The following is a 27,987-nucleotide window of genomic DNA, read 5'->3' on the forward strand; positions in this document are numbered from 1 at the left end:
ATGATCACCTCAACCAGAAGAGTGTCTCCCGACCAATCTGAAGTTAGAATCGCCTTCAGCCTTGACGACACATCAGGTAAACAAACAAGCGCACGCACACACACACACACATTATTGCCCCAAGCAGTGACGACAACACCAATAATAACAATAATAATAAGAATAATGATAATAATAGCAGTTGGCCAAAACAGATAAAACAATTCTATTAACCCTCCTCCACCACCATTAGTACTAATACTGCTGCTACTACTACTGTACTACTTCTCTACAAGTAATTCAATTACTAATAGTGTACCATTACCGCTATTACTACTATAATAGTACCACCATAGTACTACTACTACTAATAGTAATATAACAATAACAATGATAATAATAATGATAATAATAGCAGTTGGCCAAAACAGATAAAACAATAATTCTATTAACCCTCCTCCACCACCATTAGTACTAATACTGCTGCTACTATTACTACTACTGTACTACTTCTCTACAAGTAATTCAATTACTAATAGTGTACCATTACCGCTATTACTAATATAATAGTACCACCATAGTGCTACTACTACTAATAGTAATAATGGTAATAATAATAACAATAACAATGATAATAATAATAATAATAATAACAATAGCAATAATGATCATAATATAAACACAATTAAGGTTTACAAAGTTTACAAAGCACTTTGTACTTCATAAAACCAACGCACAATCATGTTATTTATTTATTTCCTACACATTTCCTATATAGCAAAAACACAAAACTCTTGCTTTCTCTCTCTCTCACACACACACACACACACACACACACACACACACACACACACACACTCCCAATCATCCAGACACAACGCCATGCCTCCACTACACAGGACGGCGTGCGCGTGCAGCATTTGGGCGCAGAGGCACATAAGCACCACTCACACCTGTCGCCGAGTCCCCCGGTTTCATTTCGCTTTACGGTAACTCGTCTCACCTACCGCCCCGTCCTCTCGCTGCAGTTCCAGTATGTGTGGAACACATGCACTGCATTCTTCCCACCAAAGCAGACCTGGCAAAATCCTCCCCCCCTCCCCCCCAAGCAGCACTCCACCCCTCCTCACACCATATCACTTTAACTGTGTTCATTCTTCTGTGCTGTAGCTGAAACAGGTGCCCCATCTATTTCTGTAGGACCACCGCATATTAAAAACAAGCAAGACACGCGTCCGTGCACCCGCAACCCAACATGCATGGAGATACCAACACACACACACACACACACACACTATTGCCACAAGCGGTGGCAATAATAATAATAATAGCAGCTGGCAAAAACTGTTAAAACAATAGCTGTATTAACCCTCCTCCGCCCATCCCACCATTACTACTACTGTACTACTTCTCTGCAAGTAATTCCGTTACTAACAGTGTACTATTACCGTTATTACTACTATAATACTACTAATAATAAGGTAACAACAATATTAGCAATAATAACAATAATAGCAATAATGATAATATAAACAAGATTAAGGTTAACAAAGTTTTCAAAGCACTTTGTACTTCATAAATCCAATGCACAATCATGTTGTGCATTTATTAGTTATCGTATTCCTACACACTTCCTATTAAAAGCCATAGAAGGCAAAAACACAATAACTCTTTCTCTCTCTCACACACACACACACGCACACACACACACACACACGCAGGGGTCCATGGTGTGGCTGTGGTGCTCGCTGGCTGCTGTCTGTCAGGATGGTTTACGGCAGCAGGGCAGGGCAGCGGGCAGTGGGATGGCAGCTGCAGCTTTGCTATGGTCGAGTCAGGTTTCCCTTCTAATACTAACACCGCCCTGCTGCCTGATTCACTGTCCGCCTTTTAGAACACCGCTTTATATTTATAAACACCATTAACACTTACGGCCCCACTCCACACGTCTCACTTCTGTCTCGCTCTGCCCAACGGCAGGAAGCTGGAAGACAATGTGGAGTTTTATGATAGCAGTAATGGTGATAACGATGACTATAGCACTTATATATAAATATATACGTATAGCAGGAGCCCAACACGTGGCAAAAGTTGCAGTTCTTCACAAACAGGTTAAAAACAAATGAAGTCAAGAATTAAAACGAATACACTCACGAGCCACTAAATAACCACACCACAACCAACCGATTTGATTCGATGAAAGAATGTAAATTACAAAACAATTATAACCATAAAATGGCATAAATAAAATCCAAGCTAGCAAAGCATCAGTCGTGATTATACCAACGCCAAATTAAACAGATTTTTAAACAGGTTTTTTTTTTTATATATATAAAAGTGGGACAATTTAGAATAGAAGCATTATCAAACCTAAAATCCATTTCAGTTTTATTGCTGCTAGTTTCCAGCTGCTGATTTACAGTCCTGGTCTATTGATTATCAGCGTTTACTTCATAAGTTTAAGTGTTTCTGTTGCTGTAGTCTGTGCCTGCTCCTCCAGCAGTGTGTGGTGCCTAGTAAGGATTTTCCATCCCGATGTGGGTGAGGGTTGTAAGCCTGAAACTAAAACGATCTCCGTTTTCACTTTGTACTATAGATACTTAAACTTGGTTGTGTTACCTCAGTGTGTTACGTTGTCTTTCCTGTGTCTTAGGTGTAGCCTCGGCTTAAGTTCCAGAGCTACTCTGGCATAATGAGACCGTCTGAACTTCAAAATTAAAGTTTGGATGTTCCCCAGGATCATGTTGTTGTCTCTCCAGACTCGTGTTTCTCAGCAGGGGAACTGAGACCAGTGTTCTGTCCGGGGATCATCCTCTAGGCCCTTCGTGACTTCATGCCAGGCGTAGTTTAACCCTGCACCCTGTCAATCCCAAGCATGAGCGCTGTATTTATTCCACATCATAATTGGCCCCGTGGCTGCTGGCGGGCCCACTAATACTCCTGCTTTTAGAACGTTGCATCATCCCCAGGATTCTCCACATGTGTTCCGCAACTCCGGGGGGACATAGCTGGCGAGGCAGAGGCCGGTGTCGACAACCTGTCTGTTTCTGTCTGGCTGTCTGCCTGTCTTGTTGGATTGTCTGTCTGCTCATACATCTGGCCTGTCTGCTTGGCATTCTGTCTGATTTGTCTGTAATGTGCGTCGGCTCAGAAAATGTTCTTCTCTATTCTTATACTGCGTGTCTTTCACCCTGACAGCTCATTATTGCTATTCGGTTCGAGGGCATAACTCATTTATAAATGCATTGCTGTGTTGCTATTTTGTGGTGTCATGTAAGAGGCCCTTGTACATAGTGGTGAACTTGTTGCCATTCTCTGAAGCAGAGAAATGCATTAGGTCATTGCCAGATTTCTTGAGCTATGCGTCAGCGGCATGACACAAACCATATTAATGACAAATTTTTGTTTCAAGTGAATAAGTCCGCCACATACGTGGAACAGGAACATACACAATCGAAATCCAAACCGACTGGGTTCTCGCATGCTGTCTGCACATATTCTTCACACCACTCAAATTAGCCAAGCTGTACGTGGTACTAACATACGCCCCCTGCTGGCCAGGAGTTTCCAGTCCCCTCACAGACCAATAAAATCCTGAGTGTTAATTTAACACTGAGAGTGTACAAATGGATCCGAAAGGAGTTAAATTTGTACATTACATTACATTTGTACACTCTCAGAGTTAAATTAACACTCAGGATTTAATCATGACCCATGGGTCCGTCAACCGAAACGCACACATCCCACACAGAAATATTAACAACCTATTAAACATTCGGACGAATGAATCAACTTTAGCTCCCAGTACAAAAACAAAAACTGTTCCGGTTGGTATCTGGACACTGCTTGGCATCCTCCTCCTCATATTCTTCATATATTTTATAATTTCATTATAATTCTGTTATCCACTTTGAACGTTGTATTCTGTAAATTGTGTAAACACAACGACCATTACACGTCTGTCCGTCTCGGGAGAGAGATCCCTCCTCTGTTGCTCTCCCTGAGGTTTCTTCCTATTTTTTCTCCCTGTTAAAGGTTTTTTTTTTTCTCTAAGGGGGTCTAAGGACAGGATGTTGTGTTGCTGTAAATCCCACTGAGGCAAATTTGTAATTTGTGATGATGGGCTATACAAATAAAATGGACTTGACAAGTGAACTTAAGATGGCACTCTTCACTATGAGCTCTCTATCCAGTAAGACTTCCGTTTTAAATGATTTTATTTCATCTGCAAATTTAGATTTTATGTTTTTAACTGAACCTTGTTTCAAAACTAATGATCGTAGCCAGCCTGTTTAACTGTGTCCTCCACACTATGGTTGTTTCCACCCACCTAGGGTCGGTGGTCGTGGAAGAGCTTCAAACGTTGTCCGGTACCTTGTGATGAATTTTCTTCCCTTGAAGTTCTCACTTTTAAACCTGGTGGTCTCCATTCAATCATATTTGCTCTCATTTATTGCCCCCCCCCCCCAAAACAAACCTTACTGGTAGCTTTTTAGCTGCTCTCTCTGAATTTTTATCCAGTCTTTTTTTATATCATGACAGAGTTGTTCTTTGTGGAGATTCTACTACTGATGTTTAAACATTGCAAGTCTTTTAACTTCACACAGTACGTGTGTGGACAAACACATCCCCGGGGTCACACTGAACATTGTTTTTATTTACCCTGGGTGTAGAAATATCCTCTCGGGAATTGTTGCATATGACTGTACCTGATCACAAATCTATAGTTTTTCACTGTGAATCACCAGTTATCAGTACTGCCCCACCTTGCTCCTTGTGTACTCGTATCTTTAATGAGCAAAGCGTCTCAAAGTTCTGCACATTGTTTAACAGTCAAAACCGACACCTGTCTGAAAATTTCCACACCAATGAACTGGCTGACCATTTTAATTCGATCGGCTTGTCTTCACTAAATATTGTTGCACCTCTTAAAGTTGGGTCTCAGCCCTCAGACAGAAAGCAGCCTTGGATAAATGACAATATTCGCAGCTCTAAAAGGGAAGCAGCAGCGCAGACGGAATAAATCCAGTCTCCATGTATTATGAAGAAGCTATCACTGCACTATAATAACATGGTGAAGGTGGCGAGAAAACACTAATTTCCAGAACTTATTATTGCCCATCAACATAACCCTAGGTTTTTATTTAAGACTGTCAATCAGCTGGTAAATTCAGCCCCTCCTTGTGCCCCAGCTGAAAGTGATGCTGCTTGTGAATTTTTTTTTATCTTATTTTACTGATAAAGCGGAGTCAATTAGAGCCTGTATTGCTCCAAATGCCACTTACTGGGAAGTCCTTCATCTGCAAAAAGATAGTTTGAATCAGCTTTATCCCATTACTTTGTCTGAACTTTTAGTAACAGTGTCATTTATGAGTGTCTTCCAGCCGTCTTGATGTAATACCAACAGAGTTTTTGCTAAAAGTAATGGAATCTGTCGGGACCCACTTGCTTTCTGTTTTTAACAGTTCCCTGTCTAACGACTGTGTCCTGGATTATTTTAAAATTGCGTGTGTGCACCCACTGTTAAAAAAACCTGGGCTGGATCAGTCCCTCCCACAAAACGTTAGACCAATTTCCAAGTTACCTTTTATATCAAAAATTATGGAAAAAAAGATGTCCAAACAACTTATCTCTGCACTGGAAAATAACAAATATTTTTGAAAAGTTTCACTCTGGGTTCCAGATGTATCACAGCACTGAGACTGCCCTGTTCAAGGTTACCAATTACCTTTTAATGGCTCCTGATGATGGCATGTGCTCAGTCCTTGTACTCCTGGACCTTAGTGCAGCCCTTGAAATAATCAATCACAGCATTCTGTTGGACAGACTGAGGCACAGGGTGGGGATATCTGGTACAGTACAGCTTTAGAATGATTTTCATCTTACCTGTTGAATAGGAGGTTCTGTGTCTTTGTGAACAACTATGTCTCTTCATTTTCTACTGTTAAGTATGGTGTGCCTCAGGGGTCGGTTTCGGGACCAATCTTATTTTCTTTATACACGCTTCCCTTTGGGCACATTATTCATAAACATGGTGTCTCCCTTCATTGTTATGCTGATGATACATAGATGAAGCTGTCTGTTAGATCCACAGACCCTGGAATGCCGAGTTCACTTAAAGAGTGCTTTGTGATGTCAAAAACTGGATGTCAAAAAATATTCTTCAGCTGAATTCAAACAAAACAGAAATCCTTGTCATTGGGTCTCAGCACATGGCAAAACAAATTCTGCCATCTGCTGGTTCCCTATCACATCACATCAAGCCTTTTGCAAGGAATCTTAATGTCTGGTTTGATAGGACAAGTTTTGGGCAGCACACCACAAAGCTTGTACAATCATGCTTTCATCATCTTAGAAATATTTAAAAAATGCAATCATGTTAAGTTTTAAAGACACAGACTATTTTAAATGCCTTCATCTCATCATGCCTGGATTATTGCAACAGCCTTTTTACTTGCCTGAACCAAAAATCTATTGATCGACTCCAGACCACTGTACAGAACTCATCTGCCAGACTTTTAACCAGAACCAAGAGACATGATCACATCACTCCCGTTTTAGCCTCTTTACACTGGCTCCCAGTGTGCTTTAGAATAGATTTTAAAAGCGTACTCTTAAGACTCTTCATGGCCTCTCTCCCTGTTATATCTCTGATCTCTTAGTACCGTACATGACGGTACGTTCTTTGAGATCTCGGGCAAAGATCTTTTGTCTGTTCCAGAGGCCCGGCTGAAAACTAAAGGGGACAGAACGTTTGCAGTTAGGGCCCCAAGGCTCTGGAAAGATCTGCACAAGGAAATCAGGTCGGCTGAGTCAGTGATGTATTTTTAGTCTCTTCTTAAAACATACTTTTAACGGAGAGCCTTTCCTGATTTTACTTGAGTTCTGATTTTCTTTAAGCTGTCTTTTATTGTATTTTATTGTTTTTTGTACACCAAATTGTTTTTATTTTATTTTTCTGCATTTTTGAAGTATCTTGTAACGTGGATTTTGAAAAGTGCTCTATTATTATTATTATTATTATACTCTCCTTTTATATGCAAAGTAGATAAAGAAATCAGCTTTTGTCACCTGTCCCTTATAGGTCTGTGTTAATTGTGGTAGTTTGTATTTGGAACTTGCCAGATGAATGAATGAATGATGATTTATTTCGAACATGTAAATAAGCAGGATATAAAATACAGATAAGCCATTGCCAATAATCTGTAGTGATCAACAAATCCACACATCAAACTCAGTGAACAGATCTGATATACATCAGATTATTTTTTACATGTTGGAAAAGGAGTAGGAGGAAGTATAACCCTAATTTTTTTCCTACTCCTTCTCACCTACTCTTAAGTTAATTCAGCTACTATACATTACAAACTCAATTCCCACTGTACTGTCTAGTTTAGATGCTCTTTCTTCACAAAGAGTTTAGCTCATGTTCATATCTTATATGTTTTGTAATATATTCTAATAGCCCCTGTACTGTATGACTTGAATAGATAAAGTATTCTGATTCTGATCTTGTCATTGTGCTAAGTCCCTCTCTACTATGGTGTTTCTCATACAGAACACCCAAATACCCAGTCAGCTCAGATCTAAACCACAACATAAAGGCAAAGCTGGCTGCACTGAAAGCGGTTTAAAAATCTATAAGGAAGGGTGGTAGTGCCAGTGTAGCACTCTATAGGCAGTGTTTCTCAACCCAGTCCTCAAGGACCCCCTATCCTGCATATTTTCTTTGCAACCCTGAATAGGTACCTGTTTGTAGTTATTCAACCAATCAGCAATGAATTTTGTCAGATGTTGCACACCTTGCATAATTAAGTGCGGCGAGATGATTGGTCGAGTAAGTACAAGCAGGGCTACCTATGCAGGGTTACAATGAAAATCTGCAGGATAGGGGGTCCTTGAGGACTGGGTTGAGAAACACTGTATAGCAGATCTTTGGTTTGTCTGAACAGATGAATAAATGGACGTGGACTGTAGCGGTGAGATTTAAATCATGATGGGAGAGAGAGCTAAATGTCCCCAGTAACTTCTAGGTACAGTCTATAGAGGGAAAAAATGAAGTTAAACTGCAAACAGTTTAAGCAGAACTGATCTGCGGAAATGTATTCGGTGTGTTTACCTGCCCAGTTGTATTTAAATGGCTGCGATATGAATTTTCAGAGAATCATTTTTAAACAATATTGTGTGTAACATGGCATGTGCTGTTAGGTTATTATGCGATAGAATAATCAATTAAAAGAAATTCAAACAAAGTTTAGGTCCATGAGAAGGATTTTGTAATTCATGAAGCTTGTCTGTCAGCACACAATGTTTTGAAACAACCCTTGATTTTGTTTTATTAGATTTAAATGATGTGGAGGGCCTCTCCCAGACTTTTCCCGACCTGGAGCAGCGATTACAGGTATAGTAAAGCATGATGCCCATAACTGACATGACTTTACCCACTTTTTCCATCGCAACAAACACTTCACGCCCCCTTTTTTATGTGACAGCAATGTTTATGACCTCTGTTCCCAGCATGTAAAAATAAAAAGAATCAGTGCATTTGGGAATAATTTTGTTTCGGTGGTTGTCTTCTGATGTTGTCTTCTGATAACGTTTCAGTGACCGGAGGTCCTCAGTTACCCAGGCTGGTCAAAGCTCGAACCTGTAGTCAATGCTTTTATCCATCTGAGGGGGGTTAAATGGGAAGGTCGGGGGCTGGATTAGTGTAATGTCTCAGTTTTTCCGCTAGATGTCAGTGTTTTCACTTTTTATAAACTTACAAACTTTGTGTCCTCGTTGAACTTCCTTTAAAGAGTCGCCGGTCGCTGGTGGTTGGTTGCCAGAGCGATGTAAAGATTAAAATGGGTTAAAGCAATAATTATATTGCAATTTAATGCCTTTTCTAATACATTTATATTGTTATGTAAAAGACAAAGAAAGCAGGTTTAAAGTGTATGTATGGTTTCCGTTTCCCCACAGACTTTGCTTTTACTTGGGAACATTGTCCATAAACAAATCTAAAACCACTTGAAACGTGTGTCTTGGTGCATGCTCAATAATCCAGGAAAGGAAATCAAAGAAGGTTGAATCAGTTCATCTGAATACATCTGGATCTTAGACTGTGACACTGACTGCGCTTACATGCACAGTTAAGTCGAGCTACGGTTATAGCTCGATTAGGTCTACTGTCGTTGTCTCAGTATACAAGGACAGGGGGAGAATCGATTTATTGACAGAAGTATGTCCGACCCCGGTACGGTAGGTGGCGATAACCCCCCTTTCAGCTGGTTGCTATCCCCCCCCCTTTTCTCCCCAATTGTATCTGGCCAATTACCCCGCTCTGTTTGACCCATCCCGGTCACTGCTCCACCCCCTCTCTGCCGATCCGGGGGGCGCCCCGACCAAGCAGAGGAGGCGCTAGTGCAGCAACTAGGACAACTACCCACATCCGACTTCCCACCCACAGACACGGCCAATTGTGTCTGTAGAGACGGTTTGCTACTGGACCTTCTTGCGGTTGATCTCTTGCGTCACATACCAAACAAGTGGGGAACAAGTGGGAAACGAGTTAGCAAGCAGCTAAAAAAGAGAAGAAGTTATTAAGCGGCTGAGACCATTCGAGATGGCGGCCTGAGCAGACTATCTTTGCAACGCTGTGCACCAGACTTTTGAAAGACTGGTGAAAAGCCTACTATTTGTAAAGTTTATCTACCTGTTGATTGTTCAAGTGAGACCCTTCACTCGGCGCGCAAATATTTTGAAAGTGAAATGTGGAAAAAAAAACGTGAGCTCTGGTCTTTTTCAAGCGAAGACAAGAAAGCTAGCTTAGCGTGTGCACTAGCTAGCGGTGGCCATGATTATGCACAAGACGGAGGCCATTTGGAGGTCCGTTGCATAACCGAGGAGGAGTTCCCGTCTCTGCCAGCTACACCAAGTATATCTCCGGCGGTGAAGAAAAAAGCACACAATCCTGTCAACTCGTCCCTGGTCAGTGATATCCACTCTTAACTTGCCAACTTATCGAAGCGTATCAACAACAGATCCGACATGATTGAGGGCGAAATCTCCCACCTGAACAACAAGGTACATTGTGTGGTTGCTGACTTCAAGGCCGTCACCACGAAGATAACTAAACTTCAGCAGCGTGTTGATATGGGGGAGCAGGCTGTCAGGTTTATGCAAAAGAGAATGGATGACCTAGAAACCTACTCGAGAAGGTGGAACTTAAAGCCAATGGGACTCCCTGAATCTGCCCAAGAAAACATTCGCCTTGAAGTAATAAAGATTTGCCAGGTTGTCCTGCCCTGCATGAATGATAAGCTTGTGGATGCCATTGACACTGTTCATTGCCTTGGGAAGGAGCGACAGTCCACTGATGATACCAGACCCAGAGGCGTCATTCTCCAGTTTGTCTTGCATATCTGCAGGGATGCCGTGTGGAAGGCGGCGAAGAACTCGTCCTTCTTGAGAGATCGTGGCTTGCAGTTCAAGGAGGATTTCTCCAAGGGGCACCGAGAGAGGAGGCAGAGGCTATGGCCTGAAGTGCAGAGGGCTTGTACAGCGGGAAAGACGGCGTTCTTCGCTGGGGCCAGAGCTTTCATTGAAGGAGAGGGCGAGATCATGCTAACTGGTTGATTACGTGTGAGATTCAGTTTCTTCCTCCTGTGAAGATTCCTCCTAATAAGGTGGTTGACTCTCTCACTTTACAAATATGGAGGGAAAATTGCTCCAATCAGATTAATTTTCATTAATGTTGACAGTTTACCACTTTGTTATATGGATCTACTTGTATGTTGTTGCAATACCGAGCATTTTATTGTGGAAGATCTAATTACCTTACCCACATTAAGTGTATAAGTTGCTTATACATTTTTTTCAAAGAGGTATTTTTCACATAATTTGAAACACTGAGGTGCTGCGTTAGCTACTGACCTATTTTCCAAGGTTTTAAGCCTTTTCTACATCAACACAAAATAGGTAATAATCAACTTTTGTTCCATTTTTACATAGTTTTTTTTTGTATAGTTTTTTTTTTTTTCATGTCTGTTTCAATTCTCTCTTTAAATGCCAGGGGGTTAAGAAATTATGTAAAACGTAAGGCCTTGTTTTTATTTGCCAAACAGCTAAAAACTGATTTTGTATTTTTCAAGAAGCGCACTCAGTTGCCAAAGATTGTAATTTTTTTGAGGTCACAATAGGGAAATAACATTTGGCTGTCCCGTGGATCAGAGCCTTCTGCAGAGGTACGCTGTTAAAAAAAAAAAAACTATGTCAGAGGAGAAATTTTGCATTCCGACTGTGACACTTACGGTCACTTTGTCTATTTGGTTGTCAAGGTTAATAACATCATTTTGATTTTGTCAATATCTATGGTTTCAGTTCTAAAGGGGGCAATGATCAGCTACTTGATTCTTTGGAAGGTAGACTTGCTTATTGGTTAATTAAATTTCCTGATGCTTACTTACTGATAGGGGGTGACTTCAGTGCTGTTATGGATGAGGTTAGTGATAGATGGCCTCTAGGTCATCTCTCAAACTCCAATTCTACCTTAAAGCTACTTATGAGCAGGTTTGTGTTGCACACTTGGACAAAGAGGGACTTCCAGGCGTGCGTGGGTTTTCACTCTTTTTAATCTGATAATTCAGAGACATAGACACATCGGTCACTCGATCATTTCACTGCAGGCGATCTGTTTACTGACGCACATATTCACTTCCAATATCGAACTTTAACTGTAAACCACACGTTATCTTAACAACGCTCAGATAATCTCACATTTGTCACATCCTGCCATTTACACAACTCATATTTTGACTACACACAGTTTGGTTACACGGCTCTTAGCCGTTTGCTAATATGAGGTGAAGCACCGTCTCCGACATCATGGACGTTAATAAACTGACAGTGATATAAATGTCATACTGTCTTATTAACACCCCACAACCCTTATGAACCCCATATATCTCCGTGTTGCTTCTCTTAAGCCTGTTTTCATCACTTTTGCTCACCTGATAATTCAGAGACACAGACACATCAGTCACTCGGTCATTTCACTGCAGGCGATCTGTTTACTGACGCACCCCACCTTTACCTGAGGACCCCTGAGGACACCTAGCTGCCCTAAAGTGCCTGTATTACCTCCTCACATGTAACCCACATTCATATAGCCAAATATTAAAGTTGTGTTAAATAGTCCAAAAATAAACAAACCAATTAATGTGACCAACAATGCAAACTAATGAAAATGGGGTGCCCCGTGTCCATAACAGTTCCAATATTACCCCGGGCCCCACATTTGACTTAACTGATATATGGAGAGATACATTTTCGAATAGTAGGATGTACACCTGGAGCAATAAAGACTGCTCCAGGCGGTCACATATAGACTTCTGGCTTGTCTCTAAAACTTTAAATGAAGACAGTATTACAGTCAATATTTTAACAACACCATTAATAGATCACAGAGCTGCAACCATTAGTATTTTTTTTTCTCCGGTGAATATGGGTTAAAAATTTTCTCCTAATGGAAAATGAACAGTTCCCTATTAAATCACAGCAGTGTAAAACAAGAGCTGGAAAATCTTATTACTCTCTACTGGAACAAAGCTCAAAGAGAAGGATTTATTTTGGAACTAACTGGGAGCTCCTTAAATTTGAAATTTGTAAATACTTGAGGAATTATGGCAGCCTGCTAGTTAAATCCACGAATAACAGAAGTATTTCCAATAACACAAGACTAGTTTTTGATCTTATTGATTATTCTGAACTGATTACTGACGGCAGTTTTATACTTTTCTTGACTTTTACAAAGCCTTTGACACAGTTGAGCACCCTTCATTTTTTTATTGTCTTGAAAAACCTGGATTTGGAACATGCTTTTGCAATGCAATGAAAACCCTCTATGCAAATGGGAACAGCTCTGTGAAATTAAGTGACGGTACTACTCAAAGATTCTGTCTAGAAAGAGGCATATTCCAAGGCTGTCCGGTCTCTGTTTACCTCTTCCTTATTGTTGCACAATCCTTTTGTCACTATATAAAATCAAGTGACTTAGAATGTGTCTCTGTTGCAGGTCGAAATATTTTGTTAAGCCAACTGGCAGATGACACAGCTTTGTTCTTGAAAAATGCTCTGCAGATAAAGCCTGTGTAATCCATATGACACACAGGGCTACTAATAGTCATTGTTTTAGAGGTGTAGTGACATGCCGCTCCTTAAGGGGCGCACTATGCAACTCCCTAGGGTAGAGACTGCTACACGCAGTCGTCATCTTTTATTTTTTCCTTTTTGTGATCTACCCTGAAAATGTGCTCTTGAACCGACGACTGAATTTCATTATACATAGCCTCAGAAAGTTACCAAGTTTAGAGTATTGACATTTTTTGATTCTGAAAAGTGTTACGTTTAATCAGAATCTCATCTGTGGGCTTACGAGATGAAGGTCTGCCGAGTTTTATTTGGAACTCCGATTGGGTTTTTTTTTTTTTAACTACCAGATAGAATTTGGAAGATTGTGATGGCGAGCCCAGCCCAGTGAGACTGTGGACAATCATAGAAGCAGCGACCTACCGTATGATCTGTCCCAGGAAATGTCTGACAAGCCTGAATCATTCATGCAGACACCAGATAAGAACCCATACACACTAGCCTATTTCCTCTACCAGGGTAGAAATTGTCATCGTTGAAGTATATCCAATACACTCACAGATCAGGAACTGAACTCTTGGACCAATACATACACTCAAGAACAAGGAACTGAACTTTTCTTTCATCTCACACTTCTAACACTCATTGAGGGTTGTGATTTGAATGAGGTTTTCTTTGGTTTACTATTTTATTTACTTTAAAGAGCTCTATTTTGTTTTAGTTCAATTCTTTTATGTAAAAGTCAGCGCTGTGTATATTTTGTTGTGAGGCAATGAAATTGTCAACTGTTCAGCTACACAGCAACTCCTCTCATGAGTTAGTCAAAGCAAACCCCTCAGCGAACCTAGTTAGATGTTAGCGCCTTTACTGCTACCCCTAGTTTGCACCGGTGGTGCCACACAACACTTGGCGAGCAAGCCAGGAGTGGTTTTGAGCTCCTTGTTATGTAAAAGTTGAGCAGTTTGACACTTTGTTGCATTCTATCTGTCAGCACTGATACCAGCTACCTAGGTTTATTTTGTGGTAACAAGAAAGCCTAAAATATGGATGTAATTCAATCTGAAAATGTTAAAGTGCCTAATTCTGTCCTGGTTGGAGGCTTGACTGGTGATGAGGTAGACAATGAAGTTATGGAGTACTTAGGAGAGTTTGGTTCTATTGAAAGGATAATTAAAGTAACCAGTTCTGAAGCCCAGTTTAAAGATACAGCCATAGTGGAATTCGCATTAGGCGAACCCATTCAGTTTCTTTTGGATACCTTGCCCTGCAAAAGACCCAGCTGTACACCAAGTGTTGTCCATCACATTCAGCTTCTGTCTGAGCTGTATGCTGCTGACAAAAGTTCAAGCTTAACCCATTCTTACTTAGCCGAACTGCAGGGTATTGCTAAACTAAGCGGAGCAAACTTTGAGAAGCTTCTGCTAGGCGAACTGGCTAGAATTCAGAAGTCCTCCAAAAACCATGCCACAACTGAACCAGATGTATTAGTAGTTAGCCAGGATATTGTTTTAAGTGCGGCGAGGATGGCCATATTGTGCTTTCCTGCAGTAATGAAGCAAATCCTGAACTGGTTGAGACAAAGCGTAAGGAGTTTAAACAAAGACAACAGGCCTGGGAGGAACAAAATGAGCATGATTTAAACTGAGTGCAGTTGCTGAGGAGGGACTGTCAGGAACTGAAACTAAGCATGAATATTCCAAAATGAAAATTCAGACTAAAGCATCCATTCACTCTCACGAGGCAGAACGCCAACCCAAACTACTTAAAGGCCTTGTAGGACAGAAATGTATAGCTAATGTCACTGTGTCAAGAGTTAACTAATTGTCTCCTCGACACTGGGTCTCAAGTGACCACTGTATCTGCTTCTTTCTACGACAGCAATCTGTTAGAGTACCCCATTCAACCCATTGATGGCCTGGATGTTGAAGGTGCTAATGGCCAAAATGTTCCATACTTGGGATATGTACCTCTTATCTTTAAATTTCCAAAGAATTTTGTTGAGACTGAGCCTGAAGTTTCTACTTTAGCATTAGTAGTCCCAGACTTGCGCTCTCACTGTGACCTACCTGTACTGATTGGAACAAATGCATTTGATGTCTTGTACAATGAACACTGGCATGGCAAAAAGCCAAGTGACGTGTCTCCTGTCTATGGCTAGACAGATTCTTCATACACTTAAGTTCAGGAAAGAGGTGAGCTCAACAGGGAGAGTGGGCATAATGACTCTTAAAGGTCAAGTCCAGCAAGTGATACCTGCTCAAGGTAGAGTTCTTCTTGAGGGTTACGTCAAGGCTAACGCCACCAGCGAGTGCACCATTGCCGAACAGCCAACAACATCTGCCTTGCCTGGTGGAATCCTTGTAGTGTTGTCTTGTCACTTTGCCCAAGCAGTGTCCTCACAAGTTGCCTGTGTGGGTTAAAAATGAAAACGAGCATGCCATAACACTCCCCTCAAACTGTGTCATTGCAGAGCTTCATACTCCCAAAGAGATCTGGGACAACTTACCTGCTTCCAACAGAAACTTTGACACTGTGAAGTGTTGTAATGTCACTTCTCAGCCAGTCAATGAACATACCAAGTCAGAGCTAACATTTGATTTTGGTGATTCTCCTCTCCTTGAAGAGTGGAAGGATAGGATAACTCGAGAGTCTGCATGCTTATGCTGATGTTTTCGCCCAACATGATCTGGATTTAGGGTATGTATCCAAAGTAAAACATCGTACAAACCTAAAAGACTAAAAGCCCTTCAAGCAAAAGTCCAGACCAATTCACCCAAATGATTATGAAGCTGTGAGGAAGCATCTGCAAACCCTCCTGGATACAGGAGTGATTCGTGAATCAAAGTCCCCTTACTCTTCACCAATTGTGGTGGTTCGAAAAAAGGATGGAGAAGTCCGCCTTTGCATCGACTATCGCAAGTTAAATGCACTGACGATATGAGATGCATATGCACTTCCCAACCTGGAGGAGGCTTTTTCGGCTCTTGCCGGATCCAAATGGTTCTCCGTAATGGATCTCAAGTCTGGTTATTACCAGCTTGAGATGCAGGAGTGTGATATGCCTAAGACTGCTTTTGTGTGTCCTCTGGGGTTGTACGAGTTCAATTGCACGCCTCAGGGTATCACCAATTCCCCCAGTACCTTCCAACGGTTAATGGAAAAATATATGGGCAGTCTTAATCTGAAAGAAGTACTGGTTTCTTGGATGATGTCATAGTCTTTTCAAGTACATTAGAGGAGCACGAAACCAGACTTTAGCATGTCCTCCAGCAATTGAGAGAGAACGGCTTGAAACTTTCCCCAGCAAAATGTTGCTTCTTCCAGAGCTCAGTGTGCTATTTGGGGCATATTGTTTCCAGTAGAGGGGTAGAGACCGACCCTGAGAAAATCAGTGCTCTTTTAGCACCTGGCCAAGGCCTCAAACTCTCAGTGAGCTTTATCCCTTCTTAGGCTTTGCAGGATATTATCGCTGGTTTTTCAGAGATTTTTCTAAAATAGTCAAACCCTTGAATGATCTAACCAGAGGTTATCCACCTTATAAGAAGTATAGAAAAGCAACACCTTGCCCTGGGGGGTATTTCAACCTGAAAGAACCCTTTGCAAACCGGTGGACACCTGCTTGCCAAGAGGCTTTTGAGACAATCATAGAAAAACTCACTTCCTCACCAGTGCTTGGATTCACAAATCCCAAACTACCCTATGTTCTCCACACAGACACAAGCACTACTGGTTTAGGGGCTGCCCTGTACCAAGAACAAGTGGTGAGATGCGCGTTATCGCCTACGCAAGCAGAGGGCTTTCCCCCAGTGAAAAGCGGTACCCAGCCCACAAGCTGGAATTTCTAGCTTTGAAATGGGCCATTGTGGAGAAATTTCAAGACTATCTCTATGGAAACACATTCACAGTTGTTACGGATAACAATCCATTGACATACGTTCTGAAGTCAGCTAAACTTGATGCTGCCAGTTATTGCAGTTTAGCAGCCCTCTCCACCTTTGACTTTAACATCAAGTATCGTGCTGGAACAAGCAACCAAGACGCTGATGGCCAATCAAGGCGGCCTCATGACACACTGGATGATGACCATGATTCTCTTGAGGAAAGAGAGCAAATGAAACAATTTGCTTCTCACCATCTGTCTCTTCCGATTGACAAGACCTACCACCTGACATGGTTAAGGCCTTGTATCACCGTCATCTCTTGGTTGAAGCTGACAACAACCTGCCCTCTATCACCTTGGTAGAATCCCTTGCCTTTCATGCTGATGCGGTGCCAGGTGTGTATGGAGACGAGGGACCAGGTTGTTCCACCATACCTACCTACAGTGAGGCAGAACTCCAACATCATCAAAGGTCTGACCCAGTCATTGGACATGTTGTCAATGTATTGGAGACATGAGATGAAGCAAATCCCAAGCTCAGTCCTGACTCTTCAGCGCTCACGCTGGTGCTCAAAGAGCGGAAATGGTTGGAACTGAGAGACGGTCTTCTCTATGGAACTCGTCAATCCGAGGATGACATCACTTAACAGTTTGTGGTCCCCAAGTCTCTAAGGTCCACCATTCTTGCATGCCTCCATGAGGATATTGGGCATATGGGTTTGGAGAGAACCCGTGACTTAGTTAGGTCAAAATTTTATTGGCCTAAGACGGCAGCAGATGTAGAGGAAAAAGATCAAGTCATGTGGATGTTGTGTCAGGAGGAAAACCCCACCTGAAAAATCCGCACCTCTTGTGAATATCCAAACAACTTGTCCCATGGAACTGGTATGCATGGACTATTTATCACTGGAGCTTGACATTTATAACACAAAAGATATCTTGGTTATAACCGATAACTTTACCAAACACGCAGTTGCCATACCCACCAAAGATCAGAAGGCTACAACAGTTGCGAGGTGCCTTTGGGAGCAGTATTTAGTGCATTACGGCTATCCAGAATGTCTACTGAGTGACCAAGGTAGGGACTTTGAGTCTCAACTCATTAAGGAGCTCTGTGCTCTAGCAGATATCACCAAAGTACGCACCAGTCCCTATCACCCACAGGGAAATCCGGTTAGACTGTTCAATTGAACACTTCTTGGCATGTTAGGAACCTTGAGCAACAAGAAGAAAAGTCACTGGCATGACTATGTAAAGCCATTAACCAATGCCTACAGCTGCACCAAGAATGAGGTCACCGGGTTCAGCCCATATGAGTTAATGTTTGGGCATCAACCCAGGTTACCAGTGGACATTGCGTTCTGCTTGCCTGTTAAATATGGTGCACCTAAATCCAACTTCCAGTATGTGAGAAACCTGAAAGCACGGCTCGAGGAGAGTTACCAGATTGCTCACAAGAATTCGCAAAATGTAGCTGAACGAAACAAATGCCGCTGTGACAAGGCAGTAAGAGAGTCAACACTAGATGAAGGTGATCAAGTGTTGGTAAGAAAGCTGGGACTCCACCATGTACAAAGTTCTGGCAAAGATGGGAGACCTACCTGTGTACAAAGTACAGCCCACACATGGAGATGGTCCTATCCGAACCTTACATAGGGACCTCTTACTCCCTTGTGGTGACTTACCTGAAGCAAAAGAAGCCGAACAGGACAAGCCAAAGGCTCGCAGGTCAAGAACCAGCCATGGCCCACTTCAGCCTCTAGAGGAGCACTCTGAGTCTGAGGATGACTCACCTTTCTTTCCCACCCAGCTGTCTGTCCTTCCTGAGGAAAGATTCATTCATGTGTATGAAATTCCAACGACACAACAACCCACTGTAACGCAAGCAGCGGATGGTAAATGCTCACCAGGAATCTCATGTTGGTCATTCTATGATGCCAGCTGAGCCTGTTGAGACACCCCCTGAGATGGTTGAAGGACAGACGCCAGAGACTAGGTATGAGCAATCCCCTACTGAAGAGGATACAACTTCACCGGACATGACAAATGAAATTCCAGCCATTGCTGTTGATGATTATGACGCATCTCCTGTTAATCTGGAGGATCCTGAAGATGACAAAGCTGTTGATGAGGTTCAGCAAAATACTGACATGAACGATGAACCAACCTGTAAAACGACTGATAAAGGAAAGGGAAGTGATGATGTGGCACATGAAGAAACAAATGACTCTACACATAAATCTGAGAGGTCACGTTTTCACTACCCCCAGTTGGGGAAACCCTTAATCTCCTTTGCACAGAGTCTCTTAGAGCGCTTTAATGTAGTGCTTGACACCGTTATTGACTATAAGGCTTCTCCTGTTTAGTCTTTTAGACTGGCAATAGGTCAGCGCATGAAGGGACTCATGCAGAGTCAAGGGAGGAGGGTGTAACTCATATGACATATAGGACTACTAATAGTCATTGATTTAGAGGTGTAGTGACATGCCGCTCCTTAAGGGGCGCACTATGCAGCTCGCTAGGGTAGAGACTGCTACACGCAGTTGTCATCTTTTCTTTTTTCCTTTTTGTGATCTACCCTGAAAATTTGCTCTTGAACCAATGACTGAATTTCATTATACATAGCCTCAGAAAGTTACAAAGTAGCTAGAATTTGGAAGATTGTGATGGCGAGCCCAGCCCAGTGAGACTGTGGACGATCATAGAAGCGGTGGCCTACCGTATGATCTGTCCCAGGAAACGTCTGACAAGCCTGAATCATTCATTCAGACACCAGATAAGAACCCATACACACTAGCCTATTTCCTCTACCAGGGTAGAAATAGTCATCGTTGAAGTCTACCCAATACACTCACAGATCAGGAACTGAACTCTTGGACCAACACATACACTCAAGGACAAGGAACTGAACTTCTCTTTCATCTTGAACTGCTAACACTCATTGAGGGTTGTGATTTGAATGAGGTTTTCTTTGGTTTATTATTTTATTTACTTTAAAGAGCTCTATTTTGTTATATTTCAATTCTTTTATATAAAAGTCAGCGATATGTATAATTTGTTATTGTGAGGCAATAAAATTGTCAACTGTTCAACTACACATCAACTCCTCTCGTGAGTTAGTCAAGGCAAACCCCTCACCGAACCTAGTTAGATGTTAGCGTCTTTACTGCTACCCCTAGTTTGCACATGTGGCGCTACACCTCCAATCAAAATGATTGATGTATTTTCAAAAGCTTTAGGGTCTCTGTCTGAATTTAAACAAATGTGAGTTATTTGCTTTAAAAAGCTGTGACGTAACCTTTATTGATGCTATACCTGTCAAGGAAAAGGTTAATTATTTAGTCATTCTTGTAACCAAGGATCAGCAAGACAGATGCACTCTTAATTTTGGTCCAATGATTAAAAAAGGGAAAATAAATGTAACCACGGGTTACAAAAAGATCTGTCCTTGAAGGGGGGTGTCCTCCTATCAAAAGTGGAAGGTATTTCTAGGCTTGTTTATGTTGCATCCTCTCTTTTCCTTGATAACAAAACTGCCAAAAAATTGACCAGTTTCTATTTAATTTTTTTGTGGAAAAATCATACACATTACATCAGAAAATCTGGAGTTATCAATACTTGCAAAAATAGTGGTCTTGACTTTTGGACTTCTCTACCTTGAACAAGGTGTTTAAGATTAACAGGTTAAAGCATTTTTTTTAAAAATTACTCCTCCATATGGAACTTCATTCCCAAATTGGTTTTTAACCAAATTGGAAGGCTCCCCTTCCTATTGGTATGCAGTTATAAAATAAATAAAATACCAGTTAAATTGTCAAATTTTCACAAACAGGCTATATTGGCGTGGAAATTACTTTACAAGCACAGCTTCTCATCACAACATTATTATATCTGGAATAATAGGGATATCTTTTATAAAAACAGGAGTATATTTCTGAAGAATTGGTTTAATGGAAACATCTTTTTTGTGAGTCAACTGATTACCCCGGAATGTCATCGTATGAACTACAATTAATTCATCTCTCATTTCAATTTTCCTGTCACAGTTAAGGAATTTGCTCTGGTAATGGGGGCTATGCCTAATAGTTCTGTAATTTTGTGCAAGAATACATCTGTCGCCATCTTACAATGCTGTGATTTCAAACATTCCCCAATCCTCTGTGAATAGTACACATGGCCAATGAAACTGTAATTAATGGTTACACCCATATTTGCATATGAAACTGATTGTTGGTTTCAGTCAATTGTTTATAAGGGTGGGGATACCTGCAGTCAGTTTAGACTAAAGAGGTCACTTATAGATGAGTGACGAAACATATCTGTCAATAAACATTGTGTCTAGATGAACTGATTCAACCTTCTTTCATTTGAAACGAGGGAAATAATGTCAGAAGAAGCTAATAGAAGAGCAGTGAGTGATTGACTATTTTCTCAGGCATATGTTGGCAGATGTGATATTGGGGGTTATGGGGCACCAACCCTATGACACTGCTTTAACTGTCAGTCTCTCACAACACTAGGCCATCTCATCATCAAGCACTGAAGAAGCCTAAATTAGCTCATTTTCCAAAGTATGTACATACTGTAGAAAGGAAAAGAGACATTTGTTCAGAAGCAATTTAAAAGTAAAGTAAATATTTTCAAAGTGCTCTAATAATTAATCACTAAATCATAAAAGTCCAAATGACGGCAAAAACTTAGTTTTTACTCTCCAAACTTTCTTTTTACCCCCCTGTTAGAAAAATTTAAAATTTGCTTGAGACATGTTAAATCTAGCCTTGGAAGACAAACATGGTTACTGGTAGAAGTTTCTCTTTTGTTTTGGTTTTCAGTTTTGATTTCCATACCAGAGTGCCCGTTAGTGTGATTAAGACATTTATATAACGGGTCTGTCATTTTATTATGTCTACATAATGTAATATATATGTGGTGCATCATTGCTCTGCCCCTTTTCTGCAGCCAGTGCCTCCCAGTGTGTCCCTGAGAGAGAGTGTCCAGGTTTATAAGGAGCACTGCAGGATGGCCCGAGAGTTTCATCAGGTCAAACATGACATCGCCGTACTCGAAGACCGCAAGTGAGGCCCTAACCTCCTCTGTTGATGCTGTTATACAACTGTCATGGCAATTTTTTAATTTTCTGACAATGAATGAGGAGCAAGACAAAAATCTCTTACAGAATTGTCCCACTTTAATATATGTTCATGAACAACCACACAAAGCAGAGGTATTTAAGTGGTTGCCCTCCCTTCATACGTTGCAGCAAAGCTGTTGAGTCATGCTTGTTGTAACAAGTCTGAGCTATGGTCACAATGGTATATACCCAGAGTTTCTCCTGATCCTGTTTGGAGGAAGAGGCTTATCTTTACTGCTTGGCTGTCATCCTAATGGATAACAGACCTTGCATGTTGTTCAAAGAGTTCTCAGGCCAGGTCTCCACCTTATCTTCCAGCTTGTAATTCACCACGGCCGTTTCTCCAATGACTGTGTACCAACTGGCTACACTCATGGAGTTTCTCACACATTACTCTGCAACTGCACCAAGAATGAGGTCACCGGCCTATTAAATAAAGGCCTGCTAACAACATGCCTTTATTTGTTCACATGGAGAAGACACTTTATAACACTACCTTTGTTCTGCTACACATGAGCTTTAAGCATCTATAGTATAAGCAATAAAGACTAAAGTTAGAAGAATCCAGCCCCTCTCCAGGAATTTGGTACCAGAGCCCATGCTATGTGGGGAGGTGAGCCCAACTATATCTAGTTGGTACCGTTCCACCTCCTGCACAAGCTCAGGCTCCTTTCCTGCCAGAGAGGTGACATTCCACGTCCCCGAGGACCAGACTGCGACGCCGGAAGTCGGCACACCCTGGTCCCCGCTTTTGCCTGCCGCCCAGCCTGCATTGCACCCTACCCCAATGCTCGTCCCCACGGGTGGTGAGGGAGCTGAGCCAGAGGGCAAAGCTTTCAATTTACCACTCAATCTTTGTTCCAACCCTCGCCTATGGTCATGAGCTTTGGGTAGTGACCGAAAGGGTGAGATCGCGGATATAAGTGGCTGAAATGAGTTTCCTCCATAGGGTGTCTGGGCTCAGCCTTAGAGATAGGGTGAGGAGCTTGGACATCCGTAGGGAGCTCGAAGTAGAGCCACTGCTCCTTCATGTCGAAAGGAGCCAATTTAGGTGGTTCGGGCATCTGATTAGGATGCCTCCTGTGCACCTTCCTTTGGAGGTTTACCGGGCACATCCAACTGGGAGGAGACCCCGGGGTAGACCCAGAACTCGCTGGAGGGACTACATGCCCAATCTGGCCTGTGAACACCTTGGGATCCCCCAGGAGGAGCTGGAGGGCACTGCTGGGGAGAGGGACATCTGGAGTGCCCTACTTAGCTTGCTGCCACTGCGACCCAACCCGGAGAAGCGGCTGATGATGAGATGAGATGAGATGAGACTAACGTTAAACTTGATATAGGTCATACATACCTGTTACCTCCGGCTTGGTCGGGCCTCCCGACAGACACAATTGGCCGTGTCTGCGGGTGGGAATCCGGATGTGGGTGTTTGTCCTGGGCGCTGCACTAGCTAGCACCTCCTCTGGACGGTCGGGCGCCTGTTCGGGGGGGGGGGGTGATAACTCGGGGGAATAGCGTGATCCTCCTACGCGCTACGTCCCCCTGGTAAAACTCCTCACTGTCAACTGAAAAGAAGCGGCCGGCGATTCCACGTGTATCGGAGGAGGCATGTGGTAGTCTGCAGTCCTCCCCGGATCAGCAGAGGGGGTGGAGCAGCGACTAGGACGGCTTGTTGGAAGAGTGGGGTAATTGGACGGATACAAAACGTAAAAAGCAAACATCATATATGATTATACGCCTGATAAGTTGCCTTCACGATATACGGAGACATGCCTGATTACCATTTTATGATCATAACACTTAAGAACAAACCAGGACCTTGTGGCGCAACGGTAGCGCGTCTGACTCCAGATCAGAAGGCCGTGTGTCCGAATCACATCAGGGTCGTCTCTTATTCACTGAGGAACGAACGTCAGAAAGAATACAACGGGCTGTTTGTTGTGCGGTGATCGTCCTGATGTTCCTCAGCATAACCCTTTCAGCGCTGCCTGTCTTCTGTTTGGTAAAGGCTAGCTAGCGCGCGCCGCCACCCAAACAGAGCAGCAAGTTAAAGTCCCGGCTGATCCCTGGCAGGTCTGAAGGGTGCTGTATTTACAACGCTCCTACGAGACTTGGTAGGAGCGTTGACACCTCGGAATACAGCATGGCAAGATAAAAGTGCATCAACGCGTCGCTGGTGTGTGATGGCCCTGCGATGCTTCTTCAACAACTGACCTACATTGATAGCTCGCGGATAAATCTTTCTCTGATTGAAATTTAGTTAAGATGATGCTCTTAGTCCGCGGTGGTGTAGCGGTCTAAGCATCGGCTTTGTGTCGACGCAGTTGCCCACTGGGGACCGGGGTTCGCGCCCCGGTCTCGTCAGATCCGACTATGGCCGGACTCGATGAAGCAGCAATCATTGGCAATGCTGTCTTCGGGAGGGGGGCGAAGTCGGCTTGTGTTCGTCACGTGAATGCGTCTCTGTGTGTGTCGGAAAAAACAGCGGTTCGGCTTGGAGTCGCCTTGTCACGATAGTGGGGAGGTGTCTCCTTCGAGACTGCCGGCCGGAGAGATGCGGTTGGCGAACGCAGGCAGTACGAGGGTGGGTGTTTGAATTAAAATAGGGATCGATTGGCCACTAAATTGGGAGAAAAAAGGGAAAAATCAGAAATAAATTTATCTTAAAAAAAAAAGATGATGCTCTTAATGCTCGACCCTTAATACTATTACCAAAATATATGCTCTGATGCTGCAACCGAGCTCTGTCACATGGGGGGGGGGGGGGGGGGGCTGAACTGCACAGGGATTAGGTTCGGTGTGAAGGTTGCAGTTACAATGGGTTCCACTGGTTGAGCCTGGGGCTTATTTGGTGAAAATAGTACCCAGTGCTGGGGTAAATACCACCCCAGCTGCAACCCCCGTCAGCTGCAGTAGGACGAGACATACGTTTAATACATGCAATCCGCATGTCGGTTTTTGTGTGAACACGCACACACACACACACACACAACACATAATCACACAGACCCCGGCATACAGACACACACGCACACAGACATGCGAACACAGCCGTGCAACACCTACAGCCCTCTGTCCCCTGTGTCCTCACCAGCTGTGGGTAGTCTTAGTGGAGGGATTTAAACGTCCCTCGCTGTTATCTTCCCACAGCCCTTCACAGCTCCTAAATAGAGAACGGCGAGGCGGCTCTGTGTGGCGCAACAGGGTTTCACAGAGGATGAGGTTAGCCTTGAGATTAGATAAGAAGGCGGTGAGTCAGGCAGGCACAGAGACACTCGGTTCCCTTCTTTTAACGCCGCGGTCAGTTCCAGCAAACCCAGACACAGGTATGCGAGCAGGGACACGCACACACACACACACACAGACACACACACACAGAGTGCAGTGTGTAGGGATGAACAGAGTACAGGAACATAAACATGCAGTACATCTTACAGACGGCGGGAGAGTAATGCAACACAGGATTATGTCGTTGCTACTTTTAGAGGGTGAATTCCAGGCAGAGAAGGGGAATTTCCTCATGAGAGATGACGTGCTGTGGAAAAGTGGAAGTGTCATCACCAGCTGCAGCAGCCAAGGCCATGTTGAACACCCAAACAAAGACCAACGCCATGCTGGGGAAAAAAAAGAAGACAAAAAGAAAACAAGACATTTGCCCCTTATTGTAACTATATCCAGAAACATATATATATATTTCATTTCATTATTATTCATTCCACTCGTGGTAATGCACAGCTCCAGACAGAGACAAGCAATTCATAATCACACACAAATCAATTTACACATTCCATGATTGAAAAGGAGAAGGGAGAATATATATATATATATATATATATATATATATATATATATATATATATATATATACCTGTATGTATTTGCCCCACAGTGCACATGGCTTGCACAATGAATGTTGTGAAAAAGGTGAAGCAGCATGACTCGGCTGCTGAAAGTGGTAGGCCATTATATTGCCAACACGCACAAAAGCAGTTTAGTCAACCTTCCCAGCAGTCGTCTCATAATAGCCATGGACAATGCCTTCGTTTGAGGACAAAGAGTTATTGGCGTTTGTTTTTGTTTTTAAATTTAGACAGCATGTGACTCTGCTTACAGGTACTACAAGAAGTAATACAGTACTAATATTTGCATACTTTCAGACCTGGAGGTTTTCCACGCACACACGGATGCCCAGCCCACTTTACTTTGCCCTTCAAAGTCCAAAGGGTGTTCTCTGGGCTGGCAACATGCCATGCTAGTTCAGCTTATTCTACACACCCCAGTGCCCACCTGGTGGTCGCCCCTCTTGTTTATGTAGCGTTGCTTTGCCAGGAAATATTACTGACAAAAACAAAAACTTATTCTCTGCATATCCTGTATATCTCAATACCTGACACTGACACTAGACAAAGCTGGACAAAATAGTCCCTCTTTTTCTCCCCAATCGTACTTGGCCAATTACCCCACTCTTCCAAGCCGTCCCAGTCGCTTCTCCACCCCCTCTTGCCGATCCGGGGACGGCTGCAGACTACCACATGCCTCCTCCCATACATGTGGAGTCGTCAGCTGCTTCCTGTCAGGTGAAACTCCTCACTGTCAGCCTGATTAAGCTGGAGATAACGCGGGGATTCGAACCGGCGATCCCCAAATAGACCGCCATGCTAGCCGGATGCCCCCGCATTGTTAATTTATCACTATTTATGGCATTGCTCAGTGTAGTAGAGTGTTTTAAAGTGTGATGACATGAAGTGATGGTTTTCAAGTATTGAAGTGTTTGCAGCTATGCCTCCATTCTCTCTTCCACCGTGCCGCTATCTCTCCCAGGCGTAAGCTGCTGGAGGAGCTGGTAGAGGACGAGAAGGTTGCTGTGGAAATCGCCCGTCTGGAGGAGGAGTTCCAGCTCCTCACGGAGGAGAACCGCACCTTGGTGACTGTCCACTCGGAGCGCGCTCAGCAACTGGAGAGACTCTGTCTAAACCATGAAAAGAGCCAGGACTCCTCGTGACCTCTGACCTCCACAGAACTTGAGACCTCCAGACCTCCTCCGGCTGACATCAGGCCAGAAAACAAAAGCTGAAAAAGCCTTAGCCGATCGTTCATGCATTATGCGCCCATGGTGTAACGACAGCCTATGACTCCACCAGTTCCAGAGAAGGACTTCCATGTTTGTGTCCTACTCATGCTGTATGTATGAACCATGAATATAATACCACGATGAGTGAAAAGTGCTGATTGATATTCCGTTGATCGAAATAGTGTTGACACAAGGGCGCTTACCCGGCTTGCAGTATTACTACAAAATGGCTGCTGTGTGTGTATGATTATCTGATCTTGTCCAAGAGCCACCAGCAGCTTTCTGGTGACCATCGCCGGAGACTCGTGTTTTCATTAGCTGCGGTTTTCAGCCGCTGTGGCCGTGGCCAGGTTTGTCTGGTACGTGTCTTGGGTCCTGTGGAGACTCAGATATTTTCTGGAGGCCTCTGAAGAGAACCAAAGGCCGCACGATGGGGTCCAAATGTTGTGTTGTGGGGGAGTCACCCCTCCCTGTCACCTCAGTTCCCCGGCAACTCCCTACAAGTTACTGCCGTCGAGACACTTATTAAAACGTAAATGAGCCGATATGTAAGACAAGAGCTCACCGTCATGTCCGGCGTAACATGAGGGAGGTGTATAGTCATTCATGTGGAACAGCAAAAGCAGATGGGTGATCTATTTTAGAGTGAAGTTGTGCGCGCCGCACAACTGTAGAAGGGGAAGTATAACATTTCAAACGGTGTGGCTTACTGATCTCTTCTATAAATAAAAATGAATTTTTGTTTTAAAACACAGAACGATATCCTCTGGTTTCATTTCTCCAACCGGATTTCGT

The 27,987-nt window shown here is 43.0% G+C and overlaps 1 protein-coding gene and 1 non-coding gene across 2 annotated transcripts; both read left to right on the forward strand.

Annotated features, from left to right (window-relative positions):
• On the forward strand, positions 1–27,317 carry map3k7cl (map3k7 C-terminal like). Its single transcript, XM_056285494.1, has 4 exons — positions 1–76; positions 8,322–8,380; positions 21,950–22,065; positions 26,943–27,317. Exons 1-4 carry the CDS (start codon positions 1–3, stop codon positions 27,121–27,123), a joined length of 432 nt encoding a protein of 143 aa, XP_056141469.1. The 3' UTR covers positions 27,124–27,317.
• On the forward strand, positions 23,937–24,008 carry trnaw-cca (transfer RNA tryptophan (anticodon CCA)). The gene has a single exon. It is a non-coding gene; the product is annotated as a tRNA-Trp (tRNA).
• Positions 27,318–27,987: the final 670 nt, after the last annotated feature.

The sequence above is a fragment of the Lampris incognitus genome, chromosome 8 (assembly GCF_029633865.1).
Source record: "Lampris incognitus isolate fLamInc1 chromosome 8, fLamInc1.hap2, whole genome shotgun sequence".
Taxonomy (NCBI): domain Eukaryota; kingdom Metazoa; phylum Chordata; class Actinopteri; order Lampriformes; family Lampridae; genus Lampris; species Lampris incognitus.